The sequence below is a fragment of the Mirounga angustirostris genome, unplaced genomic scaffold, assembly GCF_029215605.1.
Source record: "Mirounga angustirostris isolate CCGP_5_RB_7025 unplaced genomic scaffold, mMirAng1.0.hap1 SCAF_2, whole genome shotgun sequence".
Lineage (NCBI taxonomy): Eukaryota > Metazoa > Chordata > Mammalia > Carnivora > Phocidae > Mirounga > Mirounga angustirostris.
The window spans coordinates 92998378-93017746 of record NW_026991710.1 but is presented as its reverse complement, the minus strand read 5'-3'; the positions used below and the strand labels follow the sequence as shown (position 1 = coordinate 93017746).

Genomic DNA, 19369 nt, shown 5'->3' with positions numbered 1-19369 from the left:
AAGAACTCTAAGTAATTCAGTGCATGTGAATTACAAAGAACATTGTGAAAACAAGAAAGAAGTAAAATTCTAAAAGTCAGGCAATGCCCAGACCATGAATGCTCTTCTTGTATGCCATAATAAGAAGACTGTCACCTTTCGGGGGGGGGGGGGGGGCAAAAAAAGCCAGGATCAGAATGTTGTTTTAAAATAGTCACTCTGCTGTTGAATCACAGATCTGTACCTCTGAAACAAATAATGCAATATATGTTAAGAAAAAAAAAAAAAGAAGAAGATAGCAGGAGGGGAAGAATGAAGGGGGAAATCGGAGGGGGAGACGAACCATGAGAGATGGTGGACTCTGAAAAACAAACAGGGTTCTAGAGGGGAGGGGGGTGGGAGGATGGGTTAGCCTGGTGATGGGTATTAAAGAGGGCACATTCTGCATGGAGCACTGGGTGTTATACACAAACAATGAATCATGGAACACTATATAAAAAACTAATGATGTAATGTATGGTGATTAACATAACAATAAAAATTTAAAAAATAAAATAGTCACTCTGGCAACATATGGAGGATGCGTTAGAGGGGAAGAGAACGGAGTCTGCGAGACAAGCTGGAATACTATTGCAATAGTCCTGATGAGCAATGCCATTGGGGACAGCAATGTGAACAAGACACAGTTTGTCATCTAGGGAACAGAAGCTATAAAATCTGGGGACATTGAATTTGCGGGTTTAAAGAAGAGAAGAAATTAAGGAAAACCTGGAGACATCTAGCTTTGGCAGGTAATCAGTGACACTTCCAATCAAGAACAGGAATTTGGGGGGATAGAATACCCTAAAATTGGAGAGAATACAATAGTTAGGTTTGGGACTGATTAAATTTGAAGTGCTATCACTACATAGTAGTATGTTGAAAATGCAAGACTAAAAAGTCCAGGAGAGGGGCACCTGGCTGGCTCAGTCAGAAGAATATGTGACTCGTGATCTCAGGGTTGTGAGTTCTAGCCCCACGTTGGGCAGAGATTATTTAAAAATAAAGACTTAAAAAAAAAAAAAAAAGTCCAGGAGAGTGTGAACTAAAGAACTAGGCCATAGTGTAACTTCTGGGAGATGGCCCAGGTTTTTTGTAGTGATACTGGATTTTGCTTCACTCCTTACCATTTCTCTGTCCATAAAACTCCTGTGACTAGGGAAGCCCTTTTGTATTGCCTCAGGAAGCAAACAGTATTGGCCTATCAACATTTTGCATGAAATGCCAGGAAATGCTAATAAAATAGAAATTGCAATATATATGTATACAGCAGTATATACACACATAGATACATATATATGTATAGATACAGATATACACATAGATACATATCTATATCTATATCTATCTAGCTATATCTATATATCAGTGAGCCTAAAATAGAATTCTGTACAGGAGCTTTCTAAAGAGCTCAGAATACTGGTATCATGCAGCTGACATTTCCCCATAAGACTGGGATACAGTTGAGGTATTGCTTTATCCTCAATGGATGTGACCTGCTGTAACTTTCTAAATTTACCCCCATGCTATGAACTGCAATTATCAAGAATGGTTTGAGCTATTCAATTCTAACTCTATGCAAGGTATAGAGCTTATGTAATTTTACACTGAAACGTAAAACATAGGATGGAAAACTGGCTTTAAAAAGGAATGTGTTTGGTTAATTACAATACATAACACATGGCAGTGGAAAAAAGATTAACAAATCAAGTATTTGTAGCTTGCACCACTCTTTTTTTTTTTTCTAAACATTTCAGCTTATACTACAAAATCCCCCTGTTGGAAATCAGTCAATAAAAACTCCTCTAGTTATTACTGAATTTCAAAGAATATCTGCACTTCTTCTGAAGCAGCTTTCAAAACAAATTCTTGATTTGTTGGTATAACTCTAAACAGAATTTTGAAAAGGAAACTCCTAATTTAAACATAACTAAAAACAAAAGCTGTGTTAACTCATCTGATAGAACTAAGCTTTGGTTCAGATGCTCAAGACCCTTTTAAAAGAAGAATCAGACCTAAGCCAGGTTTAATGAGAGACAAAGAATTCTCTACAAGTTGTTTTTTATTATTTGACTTTACAAGAATTTATATTAAGTGGACCCTGTGGGTCTATTTCCCAGAGGCTTGGGATAGCTTCTTTAGAACATCTTCTCAACCTACCCTCTTCCCTTAAGGTTCACTCTGGGGTCCCAAAACACCCTGAGCATTCAGTCATTCACCAGGGCCCCCAGCTTACCTGTTTACCTATTTCCCTAACTAGCCCGGCCCTCCAGGGTAGAGGAAGCCCATGATTTACACAGCACAGTGCCCAACAAAGAGTAGCTCGATAAATATTTGTGAAAATGAGACGAAATAAAGGAAGAAGTTCAACAAAGTTAACTTGACCAAAGAGGGGCAGGAAGCAGCATTGGTCAATACCAACAAAACTATTCAAATATTGAATACCAAAATGTATACTTGTTATATCAATTTATCCAAAACTCATTCCCTAAGATTCCATTTCTTTGAGGTTTCCTTTATAATTCTATCAGAGCCACAATAAAACCAAATAACGCCTAACTCTTCCTAAGGGTAAATGAAGGAAGAGTAATGAGTAAGGATGGCCTCCGTCTGTATCATTGTGGTCTTTCAGTTGAAGTCATGACAATAGACTTGATTGCATAGGCTCTGGAGCTCAACATTCTCTGACTCTGACAACGATGATATTAGCAAAGAAATTAAATAGAAAAGGAACCACTATCTTAATGTTACTAACTACACAGAACGATTAGTATTCTGTCTTTTTAGAAAGGAGAAACTATGATTTTATTCCTCTTTGGGGAAAAAAAAAGGCTTTATATAAAGCAATACATAAGCTTTTATCATTGTCTAAATTATCCAAAGAAGAGAACTGCTGACTACTCAGTATTTCTTTTTTTTTTTTATTTAAGATTTTTTATTTATTTATTTGAGAGAGAGAGAATGAGAGACAGAGAGCATGAGAGGGAGGAGGGTCAGAAGGGTCAGAGGGAGAAGCAGACTCCCTGCCGAGCAGGGAGCCCGATGCGGGACTCGATCCCGGGACTCCAGGATCATGACCTGAGCTGAAGGCAGTCGCTTAACCAACTGAGCCACCCAGGCGCCCTGACTACTCAGTATTTCTGGATGCATAACAACATACAGTAACATCTTTCAAAAACCTCGGTAGTTACTGTAAGACTAATTAACTTTCTAAATAAAAAAGAGATCATTGGTTTGTTGGAATTATTCTGACCAAGCTACAGAGAAGAGAAGCTGTTTTCTCTTAGAATTATTATACATATAAAATATACCTCATTTTGGTCATAGGAAATCTACATATTTAATTCCACCTCTACATTCTTACATAAATATCTACCTGTGGTATAACACATAATATTAAACTGTCATGTGTGTGTCGTGTGTGAGTGTGTGTGGTATGTGTGTATGGAGAGAGAATCGTATATCCCATTTTCAGAACAAAACTATAATTTTACTTGAAGGCAGGAACCATGTCTTATAATTCTTAGAATTTCCAAAGACTAGTTCAATGCCTAAAATATATTAGTCAATAAAGATAATTATGTTGATAATGAGACCTTGGTAAGAGCGTTATTGTGTATACAAAGCTTATACAAAGCTGACAACAGGTAAGATAAATATAAGTTATTCTAGCTTTAATTGCTCAAAAATTAAACTTAGAAAATTTCTAATGGAGAATGAGGTTACTTTTGGACATATAAAAAGATAGCATTAGAACTTTTTGTGCAAAGCAGTAGTTAACCTTAGCCAAAAAGATCCTGTTCATCCAACAAAATTAACTTAGTTGAAATGGCAAAACTCTTCATAAATATCAACACCACAGATACCTCATTATTGGGCCTTGACCAAGAACCAAGTGGCAGGCTACTTTTGTCTCCCTAATTAAAGGACAACACTTGTGAAAATAAGAGCTACTGAGAATTTCATTTAAAAGATGTTTACATTGGGCCATTTCTGATTAGCAACATTTGAAAGAGGAACCCAGCACATAATGTGAAGCATGATGAGAACTTGGGTATATATTCAAATCCTGTGGCAACACTACAGGATACAATCCTCTATAGCTGGAGAAGCTCCAGTTCTATTTGGTTCATTTTTCCTACATATAAGAATTGTGGGGCATTTTAGTAATTGAGTTCCCTCTACTGACAACATCTTCTCATAATTGTAACCCTTAATTTAGCACTTACGATATGAAGTAATTACTACAAAGATCTAGCCTGATCTTCAAGTAAGCCTAGATCTTTCAAGTAAGAGAATTGATTATACATGCTTTGACTTTTTTCCCACTGTTTTTTGTTTTAAGATAATTGTCAAAAAGCATTGTGAGCAAGCAAGTCAATTCTTCATCGTTTTTACATGATTCACGTGTATCTATGTAAGTTTAGTGATTCCTTTATTGAAATTTATGAATATTTTCTTACAGATTAGGGACTACCATACACCATGCTAAGATTCTACATGCCACCTGGACTTGCTTCTTCTAAATTGTCCACTTGTGAGGGACACTACAACATGCAGTTTGCTTTTGTGTGCATGCACTCTGCTACTCAACCAGACTGCAAACCCCTTACAGGAATGAGCACTATTTTGTACTTTTTGTATTTCTTTCTCATGCTTTCCACAATCATATTAATGGTTAATTATACTGTATGCCAAGCACATTATATTCTCATATAATCCTCATAAACCACCCAAATAAGGAAACTGAGGCTTAGTGAAGGTTAAGTCAGTTGCCCATGGACTTTTGGTAATACATGCCAGAGCTGAGACTCGTCCCCAGTCTCACGCCGGAGGCCATAATCATAACCACCAAGCGTTACCGTCTCCCTAGCCGCCACCCCCCCAACGATGGTTTTCACTGTTGCCTGACTTATAGGATTATCTGTTGCTTTCTGTTTTGGAAGAAAGTTACTGCAGCCACATTCCTAGCCCAGAGATCACGTCCTGATCTCTCTAGCTGCTCAGTTCCCTGTCTTGTGCTAAGGGCAGGGCCAAAAGTTTGAACCATAAGGCGCTGACACCTCTAGAATACCAAGATTTCTTTAACATTGCTAACCCAAGAGTTGTGATTTTTAAGGACAAGGGTATACTTTTTCAAAATATTACCGCGTATTCTATTTGACGAGTGATCCAGAGCAATGTCTCTACCACAGTGATCACCATTACCATCCAAAGGAAAAGCTTTTTCAAGCTCCGCAGCATGGTAAACTTCAAAGACGACATTTGTTCCCCTGTTTTTAAAGCAGCATGCAGACTTTTCCTAGCTCATACTGACACATTTCCCTGAGTGGGATTTAAACCTGGACTGCTTCCAAGAGGGATGAAACCTCTCTCAGCTGTTCTTAATTAATCACCACACCTGCTGTTTAAATGTTGATTACACCTATAAGAAAGGTTAATGGTAAATCTTATTTTCCCAGTAAAAATTAAGTAGCAAAAATGTACCTATAAAAAGTTGGTTCCTCCAAATTAACTGAAAAACTAACAGTAGGATATTAAATAAAATAATAATTTGTTAAAAAACCTAAAAATAAATATATGTCCCATAAAAGTATTTGTCTAAAATCATATAACTTTCTATGTTCTTTATTTCCTTTTTTGTTCTTATAATCTCCCTTCCCTTAAACAAAGTAAGGGGATCAATATAAAATACATATTCTCATAGTTAGAACATTTGAAAAATAAATTAAAAAAAAATCAGCCAGCAGCCATAATCCCATTATTCAAACATAACAGTGCATATTTTGATGTATTTTCTTCTAGAATGTTTCTACATATACACTATAGATGTGTGTATAGATAATGTTTTTACAAAGTCGAGATAGTTATACCCTATCTTCTACTTTTATAACATTACCAAGTAAGTATTGCCTACATCGTTCAAAAGTTTTGAAAGATATTCTAAATCTCATACAATAGTTTATAGATAGATTATAATTGTTTTTAGCTTCTCTTAATCATTTGTACAACTAGTACCTTTGACTTTCATTATTGTCAAGAAAGCTATGGTAAAAAGTTTTTATGTAAGTCTTTGTGCCTGTTTTGATTATGTCCATTGTTTAAATTCCTAAAGGTAGAATAATCATTTCAAAGACGTAGATTCTTGGTACATATTGTCATATTGTACAACTGTCCTTGAGAGACACTGAATCAAAAGATATACCTATTTGTGGAAGGGCCTCTCTCAACACAACATGCTCAAAGTTGTTTTGCTCAACTGATGTGTGTATCATTACGGTTTTGATTTATCTTTTCTATTTTCAAAGGATTTGAAAACTTAATTATACACTTATTGCCTATTACATTTTTTGTCTTCTTTGACTTGTCTGTTCACATTTTTGGTCCTTTCAGAGTTCTAAATGTCTTTTTTACTTTTAAAAACTTTATATGGACAAGTTAACATCTTGTCATATTTGTTGCAAGTTCTTCTGAGTTTGTTATTTCTTTAATATATCTTTTGACTTTCCGAAGTTTTAAATTTTATAAATTAAAAAGTATAAGCCTCACTTTTAGATTTTTATTCCATTGCTTTTATGCTTTCCAACCCTGAAATCAGTGAAATACTTCTCTTCATTTTTTTCTAGCTTTAAAAAATTACTTTTTTTTCCTTTTAACTTTTAATTACCTGAAATTTATTTTGGTATTAAGCATAAGTTACAATCTTACTTGAAATTTTCCAAGTGGGCAATTTTTTCCAATTGTTCAATATCTTTCAACCCACTTTTAACTTCCTCTAACGTCTCCTTTTTCACACTTTTCTCTCCTTGAAAAACCAGCGTAACATAGTGAGCTTAGATCTGCTTTTCAATCCTTCACCACTCACCATGAGATGTCTGACCCTGAGCAAATTAATGAACTCAAGCCTCAGTTTTCCAGTCTATAAAATGCATAGTTATGTGGATAAATAAGGTACTATATATGAAATCCCTAAGGAGAGTGTATTGAGGTAGCAAACACTCAATTAAAGGTAATTTTAATACTGGGCTCACAAAGCCATCATTGGGAGTACATGACATTTATGTTCTGTCAATGGTATGCAGAGCACCATTACAGAACCCAGCAAATAATAGAAGCTAAATAAATGGTAGCTATTATTATTAATAATTAATATAGAATCCCCCCATATTCCTACATTTCTTTTATTTATTCATTTATTTATTTATTCTACTGTTATTTTCCACATCTAAGTCAACTTTTGATTCTGAGTAGAATAGATCTATTCCCAATGCTGGACCAAGAGGTTAGAGATGGGCAACAAAGAAACCCAGGATCAGTAACTTGGCTGACAATGCCCATGGCTAGACTCTGACACATAGGTATAACCATAGGGGTCACATTTTATTTATTTTTTTAAGATTTTATTTATTTGACAGAGACACAGCGAGAGAAGGAACACAAGCAGGGAGAGTGGGAGAGGGAGAAGCAGGCTTCCCGCTGAGTAGGGAGCCTGATGCAGGGCTCGATCCCAGGACCCAAAGGCAGATGCTTAACGACTGAGCCACCCAGGTGCCCCAAGATTTATTTATCTGAAAGAGAGCGTGCATGAGTGAGCATGTGTGGGGCTATAGGGGGCGGTGGGGAGGACAGAGAGAGAGGGAGAGAGAAACTTTAGCGGATTCCACACTGAGTGCAGAGTCTGACATGGAGCTTGATCCCATGTTCCCAAGATCACGACCTGAGCCAAAACTAAGAATTGGACGCTTAACCAACTGCACCACCCAGGTTCCCCTGTGTGGGTCACATTTTAAACAGAAATGGAAGTTAACATGTCCATCTGGATCATTGCTTAATTCTTAAAAAAATTAACTGGTGAGTATATGTAAATCAACACCAAAGAAAAGATTGATTTTCAGTCTGTATTTTATATATTATATAATAACAGAAAGAAAGAGAAAGAGCACGTAGACAATAAAATTCATTATTTACTTTCTTGGAAGAGACTGATTTAATACTGAATTTTACAGATCTTTTAGAAATGCATATATAATTTTAAAAGTTGAAAATATATGGAATGAATATTTGACACTTCACATTAGTTGATGTACTAAGAAATTTTAATGAGACCAGAAGAAATTTGTTAATCATCTGTCATATGCTACATGACTTTTTGGCATAAGTGTGGAATTCAACCAGGATATTGTACTAGATGTTGATTCCAGGAGAGAATCAGATCATTTGGAACAATCTTGCTGTTCAAGCTGGCTGCTCAACAGTGGAATGAAATTTTAATTTAAAAAAAAAATGGATACATTTGCACAAAAATGTCTTATAGATCCTCAGTGCCTAGATTTCTGACAGGAGTTTACAAGGTTAAACAATGAATAAAAGGACTCTATATAGGTGTACAGTAATTATTAGCTTTTGGAAGTGGAGCTTAAATGTACTCTAAGTGCTTTCATGAAAATTTCATTGCAGTGCAATGCAAGCACTTACCTCCTTTTAAAACCATACAGAAGAACTGCAGGAGCTCATACAATATTATGTGTTATAGATATATGGACAAGTTTGTGAAACATCTGCTAGCAGAGCTGACTCCATTCCCATGTGTCCTGTGTGGTCTTGGTTTCTATAATTGCCACTAAATAGAATTTTGGCAATCAGTTTAATTAACCTGGATTAGAAGAATCTTAATAAAATGTGAAGGGTTTTTATACTCTTTTACCCTTTTGCACTGATGATAACATATTCAGCCCTGTCTCTTCAGTAAAATCAACCTCTTAGAACATAAAGCAGTAATTATCATACTTTAGTGCACTCAAGGGTTACTTAGAGATCATGCTTAATCTTGTTAAATAGATATCCTTGGCTTCCACCTCAGAGATTCTAATTCTGGAGGTCTGGAGTGGGGCTCAGCAACCTACATCACTTTAAAACACCCCAGATGATTCTTCTGATGTGAGTGGTTCACAGAACACACTTTGGGAGGTGCTGACATAAAGGATTAACTAGACTTTTCATTCTGTGTATTTATTTTACAACCCAAATACGCCTTATCCCTTATGTCATCATCAATCATTTAGTTGGTCAAAATGTTTGATGTAGGAATGCATAAGAAGCTGAACATGATAAGCCATTTAAAAAATTATTGTGTATTATAGATATATGGACAAGTTTGTAAAACATACACCTTATTGGTAGAAATTTTTTGAATGCCTTTTATTTCTGAAAATTGTCCTTTTCCTTTTGTAAATCTGGGAGAAAAAAAACTATATGTGAGATCCAATCAAGAAATGGGCAGAAGACATGAACAGACATTTTTCCAAAGAAGACTTCCAAATGGCCAACAGACACATGAAAAAGTGCTCAACATCGCTCGGCATCAGGGAAATCCAAATCAAAACTTCAATGAGCTATCACCTCACACCAGTCAGAATGGCTAAAATTAACAAGTCAGGAAACAACAGATGTTGGTGGGGTGCGGAGAAAGGGGAACTCTCCCACACTGTTGATGGGAATGCAGGCTGGTGCAGCCACTCTGGAAAACAGTATGGAGGTTCTTCAAAAAGTTGAAAATATAGCTACCCTACGATCCAGCAATTGCACTACTGGGTATTTACCCCAAAGATACAAATGTAGGGATCCGAAGGAGTATATGCACCGGATGTTTATAGCAGCAATGTCCACAATAGCCAAACTGTGGAAAGAGCCAAGATGTCCATCAACAGATGAATGGATAAAGAAGATGTGGTATATATATACAATGGAATATTATGCAGCCATCAGAAGGAATGAAATCTTGCCATTTGCAACGACGTTGATAGAACTGGAGCGTATTAAGCTGAGCGAAATAAGTCAATCAGAGAAAGACATGTATCATATGACCTCACTGATATGAGGAATTCTTAATCTCAGGAAACAAACTGAGGATGACTGGAATGGTGGGGGGTGGGAGGGATGGGACGGCTGGGTGATAGACATTGGGGAGGGTATGTGCTACGGTGAACGCTGTGAATTGTGCAAGACTGTTGAATCACAGATCTGTACCTCTGAAACAAATAATACATTGTATGTTAAAAAAAAAGAAGAAGAAGAAGAAGATAGCAGGAGGGGAAGAATGAAGGGGGGGAAATCGGAGGGGGAGATGAACCATGAAAGATGATAGACTCTGAAAAACAAACTGAGGGTTCTAGAGGGGAGGGGGGTGGGAGGATGGGTTAGCCTGGTGATGGGTATTAAAGAGGGCACGTTCTGCATGGAGCACTGGGTGTTATATGCAAATAATGAATCATGGAACACTACATCAAAAACTAATGATGCAATGTATGGTGATTAGCATAACATAATAAAAAAAAAGAAAAAAAAACTATATGTGACAACTAGTGATTTCCATAAAGTTAAGAATCACAAATTTTCTTGTGTACTTCTGTGTTTTTTTCTTTTTAAGATTTTACTTATTAATTTGAGAGAGAGAAAGAGAGAGCACACATATGCACACACAAGTGGGGGAGGGGCAGAGGGAGAGAGAAAAGCAGACTCCCTGCTGAGCAGGGAGCCAGGTTGTGGGGCTCTTTCCCAGGAGCCTGGGATCATGACCTGAGCAGAAGGCAGATGCTTAACCATGTGCACTTCTGTTTTACTAGAGGTCTTAGTAGATGCTTTCTAATTTCCTTCAGAAGGTCAACAACCTAGAAAGATACAATACTAAAGTAGTGAATCTAAAGAGACTTCAACTCTAGTTTTAATACATTATTTCTGCCTGGACAGATCCAATTTCTCGTACTTATCCTTGATAAAGTGAGAATTCTTATTTAGACAAATTAGCAATCTTAGAAATTTAATTTGTAGTACATATCATGTACTACAATTTAATAGAGTTGTTAACCAGAATATAGAAATTGTTAGAGTATCAGGTATGACATAAGATTATACTTCAAAGCTCCCTTTTGTAACTCCTTGATAACTAAGGTAGATAAAGAGTACCAAAAAATCTTTTGTAACTCCTTGATAACTAAGGTAGATAAAGAGTACCAAAAAATCTCAAAAATCTCAAGCAATCTTAGAAATTTAATTTGTAGTACATATCATGTACTACAATTTAATAGAGTTGTTAACCAGAATATAGAAATTGTTAGAGTATCAGGTATGACATAAGATTATACTTCAAAGCTCCCTTTTGTAACTCCTTGATAACTAAGGTAGATAAAGAGTACCAAAAATCTCAAAAAATCTCAAAAACCTAAAATAATATGTCAGCAATGTTTATAATTCATCAAAAACACTGTTTCAATTCACAATCTCTACTGTTTAAATACCTGACTTTTGCATAGCTTTTAGATACAATTCATTAGCTCAAAGACACCACTGAAATGATAACACTTCAGATGATCATTTTAGTATTTTTACTTCTTATAAGCAAATATAAAGAAAGGCACAAAAGTATTTTACTATAGTCACATAAGCCCACGCAGATATGATATGAATGTAAGGTTTTGAAAAATCAAACACTAAAAATTCTGACAGTCAAATGTGATCGAATATGCCCCAAATTTCAAGGAGAACTTTCAAATGAAAATGAAGGAATCAGTTCCTAGAGGATAGAGCCATGTCTTACCTTCTTTCAACATTAATCTTTAAATAAATCATCCAAAAGTTACATAACCATGTTCTATATCATTTCATATTTTTTTGAAATGCTTTGTCAGAATAGATTTCATGATATTCTTGGCTCTTTTTAGAGTTAGTATCAAAACTATATGAAGAAATCTTCCTTGCAGCAATTATAAAAAAAGCTACTAAAAATAATACCTAAAGAAAATGAAAACACTAATTCAAAAAGTTATAGGTACTCATATGTTTATCACAGCATTATTTACAAAAGCCAAGATATGAAAACAACCCAACTGTCCACTGGTAGATGAATGAATAAAGAAGATGATTTTATATATATATAATGGGATATTTACATATCTATAATGGAATATTACACAGCCATAAAAAAGGATGACAACATAGCTGGACCTAGAAGGTATTATGCTAAGTGAAGTAAGTCAGACTGAGAAAGACAAATGCCATATGATGTTACTTACATGTGGAATCTAAAAAAACAGAACAAAAGATTAAATGAAAAACAGAATCAGAGCTATAAACACAGAGAACAAACTGATGGTTGCCAGATGGCAGGGGGGTGGGGAGATGAGCAAAGTGGGTGAAGGAGAGTAGAATGAAGGAGAGTAAAAGATACAGGCTTCCAGTTGTGAAATGAATAAATAACAGGAATAAAAGGTACAACATAGGGAATATAGTCAATGGTACTGTAACAGCTTTGTATGGCGACAGATGGTATGCATCCTTGTGGAGAGCATAGCATAACACAGAGTTGAATCACTATGTTGTATACCTGAAACTAACATAACATTCTGTGTCAATCATATTCAAATTTACAAAAATTTTTAAGTTGAAAAACAAAACAACCTAACTAAAAACAAACAAACAAACAAACAAAAAAACAACCTGTGATAATAACAGATCCTCAAGTCCTTTCAGGTCTAAGAGGCAACCACATTTCAGAAGAAAGCCCTAACATATGCTCAGGAGCCTAACATCTTCATTAGGAATGCAGATATTTTCTCAGTGGATTTGGAATAAGGTCTCTGGAGGTAGAATTCTCTCATCCCTAAAGTTTGAGTAAAAGGAGGGATGCTCACAAGCATTGGGAATACTCACAACAAATGGACTGGAGTCCAGTCCAGCCCATACCTGCAATGGGGGTAGGAATCTGCCCAGAAGTTTTGCCTACTCCTTTATCTCCATGCAAATACCTCCCTGCTACTAGAGTCCTCACTGCACTAGAAAAGTGAAAACCAGAAATTGTAACTACAGTTTTGAAATGTATTTCCAAATTGCTTTTCAAATAATTAGAAAAATTTACAGCATACTCAGGAATGTCTATCAGTTTCAACACAATCTTCTAAAACTTCATATTATTATATTTTATATCTTTGTTAACAGAATGGTAACTCATGATTATTTTAATTTGTATCTTTACAAATGAGAAAAAATAATAACAAAATTAATATTTAGTAACTGAAAAGTTAGCAGTTTAATAATAATAGAAAGATTTAGTAATTGTGTGAATATAGCCAGACCTATTTGTTGACCTATTGTCCCTGGCAGCTTTCACGCTACACCAGCCCAGAGAAGTCGCTGCCACAGAGACCAGGTGGCCCACAATGTCTATAATGTTCACTCTCTATAGTTCTTTACAGAAAAAGTTAGCTGACCCACGCTCTGGAATTTAAACATTAATTTCTATATACATTAGGAAAATAACATATTATTCGTCCAGTTATAGAATTCTTAAAAATTTGTGGCATATTCGCTGCTCATCTTTTTCACTATAATTTTAAAAAGTTATAATGCCAAAATAATATTTAGTTTTCTATTTTTTTGGTATAATTTCTGTGTTTGCTATGTAATATATCTGGAAATTATTCTGGTCTGATTTTCTTTATCTTTTTAATAAAAAAAAAACATAGCTTTTAAGTGGAACTGCAAATATGGACATACAATAACACTGTTCAAGGAGAAATTATTTTTGGTTCCTTACTTCCAATTCCTCATAACTGATCTATTCTTCATTGCTATATTTATCTATACAAATAAATGTCAGAATATTCAAAATCCTAAGTAAGACTTACAGAAAAGAATGAAGTATTGATTTACATAAAACCCAGCAGTTTTAGTATGTCAAATTTATATTTTTTCCATAAGTTTCATCCTGATTATGAAAAAAATTGGAAAATTTATTTATTTGAAATATTTGGCCTAATGACACAATAAATTATCTAAAACATTTCTAGGCTTATTTCTATGAAAAAGGTTCCAAGTGCCTCTGTTCCAGTCCTCCTTCACCAAAAAAGAATATTATAAAAATAAATGTTAATAAGTTCTAAAGCTCTTAACAACTGTTTACCATTAATTGTGACAAGCATGAATGATGGAAATTGACTAAGGAATATATTTATCTAGATGATCAGGGAATGAGTGATTTCAGTCTTATAGTACCCATTTAACAGCCAAGAAAGATGATGGAGTTCTTAAGTTTGGAAAACTTAAGCTAGACAGAACCATGTATTTAGCTTAAGTCATCCATGGTATTAAGAATTATTATTAATGTTATTATTACTGTGGCCCCACAAAGTAGAGAAATTCTGAGTAGAATATCACTTGGGAAAGAAGACAACAGGTGCATTTGTCTACCATACCTCTACCATAACTTTCCAAGTCACAGCAATCATTACATGCTCCCATTTATAAAATCGTTGACAGAAGAGTTTCTTCAATAATCAGCAGATTATAAGTATGCTATTTAATTCTGAGAAATCAGATTGTGATTTATTTTTTAAATCAACTCACATTTTTCAGGACCAGTATCTATATTAATAGAAATAGAAGGATTTTAATGAGAAAATGATATTGCTGGTGATTATTTCTTTGAAAGCATGTTTAATTGTTTTCTGAATCTGAAGTTTTGAGTGAATTTCTCATTCCAGCCCTTGGACCTCAAAAGCATGTGGTCACTTGCTCTTGTTTACCTATATTTAATTTTTAAAGCACTTTTATTTTCATGCATTGCATTTTTCTTAATGACGTTTAAAAGGTGAAAAAACGGAATACACTTACGTAACTTAAAAATAGGGAAGGAATTATTAACTAACATTTGAATGAGTGGTTTAAATTCTAAATTAATAAAAAAATATTCATAGAAACTACCTTTTAAACAAGACAGTTACTTCTTAGGGAATATATTTACCCATTGTTGCTAAGCAAGCATGTCGAGTTCCTAAAAAGTTACCAAAAAAGTTTACCTTTTTTTGCCACCTCAGTTCAGAAATTGCACTAGAAGCGGCCGCTTAGAAATCTGGAGCGACTCTCCTGGAGGATGTGGGTAATTTAACCCATAACCGAGAAGGAGAAAGCTCAGCTGCGGGGTTGTTAAGGCAGGTGTTCTCCCCTCCCCCGTGGGACTTGCCTGCCTCCCCACCTTTCTGTTTATTCTCCTGCCTGTGGTGACTTCCATTCCCAATCCCGGAAGCACTGTCCTCTTTTTCAGTACAGCGCTGACAGACTTTCTTTTCACTTCTGCTAACTGCAAACCCTGCCTCTGCATGTTGTCATTACTGGTAAGTTCTGTTTCTGTTTCAGTTTCCCTGGGGTCTGACAGACTTTCAATGCTAGGAAATTATGGGATTCATCCAGATCACAGTAACAGCCAAAGAGCACCTCAGACTCCTCACCCACTTGTTCTTCTCACCCCTGGAAATATCAGGTGCCACATCCTGAGTATGAGTACAACCCCTCTGTTTCTTTTACTCAGAAATCCTACATATCTTAGTCTCATGGTTTCACTCTGAAATAAATAACTTGCAATAAGGTCAAATTCCTGGGTCTGACAGATCAAAGATAAACCTTATTCTCCAGGAAATTTGAAAATCAAAGTATTTCAAGAAAGAAATTGTTGGCCCTCCCAGCCAAAAATCACAATAGGCCTTTGAAACCATTTTAAGGAACATATCGTGACTATGAATTATTACAATCTGAAAGTCAACTTAAACATTTGATTGCTCATGTTTTACGCATCTGCACAAAATATTAGTGTCATAATTAAAATGGTATTTAAGGGCCCTTTCACTGAAGTTAGTCAGATATTGGAAGTAAAATGCCTTTATAGGGCTGCAACTGGGATTCCAAGTTAGCATATGCTTAAAAAATGCCCTGTGACCTCATGGAAAATGAACTATACGTGAATATATAAATAGGCCAAAGAATGTGACAGCCTGAATGTAAGGGAATCTGCAATATTGCTCTAAGTCACTCTATAATAAAATATATGTTCAGCTTTGCACAAAATTTCAAATTAAAAAGACAGCATCACTGTCTATTTCCAAATGTCAGTTCATAGCTAAAGCCAAACTCAGGAGGCATGAACATGTGATGCCGTGTGGCACGAAGAGAACACAACAGCGTGCCACCGAACCAGAGGCAGCTGGGTAGTTTGATCACATTGGTTTTATTCTGTCAACTTCCTTCCAGGAAGCTTGGAGGTTGACCAATGAGGTCCACTGTTGATCCTTAGGCCACCACCCTCCCCTCCTTCTCGTTTGTGGCTTAGAACTTACCCACACCCCAAGTTCTCTGGTGTCCTCGCTGTTACAGCCATAGTAGTCTGGGGTTTTATCCAATTCCTGCATGTGTCCTTGTGCTCTTACGCTCTTATCCGCATGACAGGACGGGCAGAGAGCGGCATTACCCATCTCAGTTCTACAGTTCCTGCTGTCACTGGGCCTGTGCTTGCCCTCTGTGCTCTGTCCAGGGCTCCCAGGGGGGCACTACTGTGGACAATGCATCCAGACGATCCTTGGCTCCTCTGCTCAATTCCCCTACACGCCCCTCACCAGTTCTCCCCATCTGCTGGCTGGCTTGCTGGTGTCAGAGAGAACTCAAAACCCCAGCAACTGCAGGCTGCATTCAGTGACCATTTCCAATTCAGGCTCTGCCAGTCTATTTTTACACCTACCAGGCCAGCTATGCATGTCAATGGAGTGAGGGGGGTGAGCTGAGACAGAGCAGGGGAGGGGGCGGTGTTGTTTTGTTTTTCACCATGTGAGCGGCCTGCTCTACACATGGACTTAAGTTCCTGCTGTGTAAAATGTCTCTACATTGAGAATTTTGGCATTACTCAGTAAATGCCTTTGAGTCCTTTAATTTTTTTCCCCTTCTGTCTTTCTAGTCACACGGAACACCAAATCTGTTAATGATCTCACTTTACCAGCATAATAGGTAGAAATTATTTTCATAATTGTTTAAACCAAGGGTCATCTCCTCAGCTGACATACATTATCTTTTTCATGATCATTTACAGAAAACAACTGGCCATCCTTTCAGCATTTAAACTTCATCAGAAACACATCCATCAAAATGGCTCATTTTACAATGGTATAGATATCTTGAATTTTACAAAGTAGCTACAGTTTTCCATTATTCAGGATTGTGCCGCAGTAGAGCAAACATTTTGATTTACTTATAATTCTTTTTAATTTTTAATATTTTGAAAACGTTTCCCCCAGCTTTATAAAAAAATAATTCAGAATGGCTTTCAAAAACATACATACCATCTCTGAAACCATATTACAGATTTTTGAAAGAAGTTGTTTCCACTGAGATGAGCACAGCAAATGCACAGTAGGTTTTTATGAAGCCCAATTATGATAAACATCAAGACTTTGTTTTGGACTGTTATTGATTAAACTTTATTCACCCCATTAAGTTTCCTCTAAAACTTTATATATATATATAGTGTTTTGCTGTTAGTCCTATCCTTCCTCATTTGATACTGGCTTTCTCTCTTCATATCTTCTAAATAGGTTTTAAACTACTCAATGGCAGGATAAAGATTTACATTTTGTATCACCTTCCAAGTTATATATTATATTAAATGTTAAAGAAATCTACTGAATTGAAAGCAATCATTTGGGGAAAACAGGATGTGGAAGATATTTAGAAATTAACCACATTACATTTGATAGAAGAAAACTCACCTTTCCGACTTGCCATTTTTTAAAACTAAAAATGCCTGTCATTATGATTATTTATTTAAATTAAAAACAGCATTCTTGAAATAGCCTACCACGCTATATTGCTATCCAAAACACTTAACCAAAAAAAAGCCCAACCAAACAAACAAAAACAAACAAACAAACAAAAACACTCCACCCTTTAACAAATTCAAATCCAAGAATGGCATTTTTGGATTGTTCATTCTTATAGCCCCATGCTGGGATATTTTTCGGTTTTGTTTTGTTTTGTTTTTTACCAATCCTGTTTGAATAGCTCTTTATCCCAGAATTTATGAACCTCGAGTATGTTATTTACTGTAAAGCTCTTACCCTTATCTTCCAATTTCTAAGAGGCACTAACAGTATTTGGTGAAATTATTTTTATCTTTCAGCTATAGGTGATGACATATCTTAAAACAGTTTTTTTTTAATTTATTGACTGAACCAATAACATTATGATAAAAATGGGGGGCATAATTTCTCCATTCATGTGAAAGACAAGCATAATTTAAACATTTTAACTGTTAAAGTTTTAATGGGGATTAAGGAGGGTACTTGTTGTGATGAGCCTGGGTGTTGTATGGAAGTGTTGAATCGCTATACTGTATACCCGAAACTAATATTACCCTGTCTGTTAACTACCTGGAATTTCATAAAAACTTAAAAAAAAAAAAAAACAACCTACGGAAAAGTGTTAAAGGTTTAGGTGAAAGTATTCATAAAGATGAAATGTTAATATCAGTAACAGGATCAGACTGGTAGCTGAGATTTACCAAGCAAAACCTTTTGTGTTGCTCAAATTATTTTTATATAGACTAAACTAATGATTTATCATAATGTGGTAATTCCTCACCAAATGTTACACCTACTTGAACAATATGTTGTAGAAATTAAGTAAGCACTGGTGTATAATAATGTGTTTACAAACTCTTTCAAAAAGATGTTTTAAAATGTCCTATCTTCTTCTCTAAGGTTCTTAGAGCCTTACAGTGCCTTACAAAGTCTTATAACATGCTTCTTCTTGAATATATATGAACTGTTTTATTCAGAATATAAACCAAGATTTTACCAGCTGTTAAAAGAGGTACACTTCTTTTCTCTCTTTTGGAATTAGTTGCCTATTTTTAAAGCATAAAAATTTAATATTCAACAATCTTTTAATATAGAATCATGTAATTTAAAACCTGGAAGCAAATCCTAAAATTTCTCTGTGGCCTCATTCCTTCATTCTAGAGTTGAGATCCGAATCCCTGTACTTAACATGTGTAAAAGGAATATTTAACCACTCTAGCTTAGGGAAAGATGTCCTTAGGTGCTCAATAAATAATTTTGCCGTGCTTTAACAGCATGAATTGTTTCCTGGAATCTTTCTGGCTCGTTAATACATTACCCATTCTACCACTATGCCTTCGATTTTCTTCTCCTTCAGCCAAGCAGCTAAGCATCCCTTTCTCCCCCAGTCCCTGTTCATTGTCTCTTTCAAAGCTCATCTTAAAATTCACTTTCCCCTAAAAGTCTTAATTACACCTACGTTAGTCCCTTAACTTGTTCTATCTTTTCGAATAAAGTTGGGACCACTATCAGCTATTTGCTCTTTTTACAGAATATGGCTTGTCTCTCACTGACCTTCTCATAGATGTAAAATACACACAGTAGTTTAAACGTTGCTAAGTAAATGAATAAAAGGCAGCCACAGATAGGAGCACGACTGATAATACCAATATTTAACTGCACTACACTGACCTTTTTGCACA

At 35.6% G+C, this 19369-nt stretch overlaps 1 protein-coding gene across 28 annotated transcripts in view; it reads right to left on the bottom strand.

The window, feature by feature from the left end:
• Positions 1-17738, bottom strand: part of ANK2 (ankyrin 2) — a 224613-nt gene extending 206875 nt beyond the window's left edge. For 10 of the 28 annotated variants that reach the window (XM_045880553.3, XM_045880561.3, XM_045880572.3 and 7 more), the window contains exon 1: positions 16179-17446. In XM_045880553.3, the coding sequence (XP_045736509.1) occupies positions 16179-16313 (135 nt within the window). In that variant the 5' untranslated portion in view covers positions 16314-17446. Of the gene's footprint in view, positions 1-16178 lie in introns of all 28 variants that reach the window. The other 18 variants (XM_045880551.3, XM_045880552.3, XM_045880559.3 and 15 more) reach the window with 5 other exon arrangements.
• Between the last annotated feature and the right edge of the window lie 1631 nt (positions 17739-19369).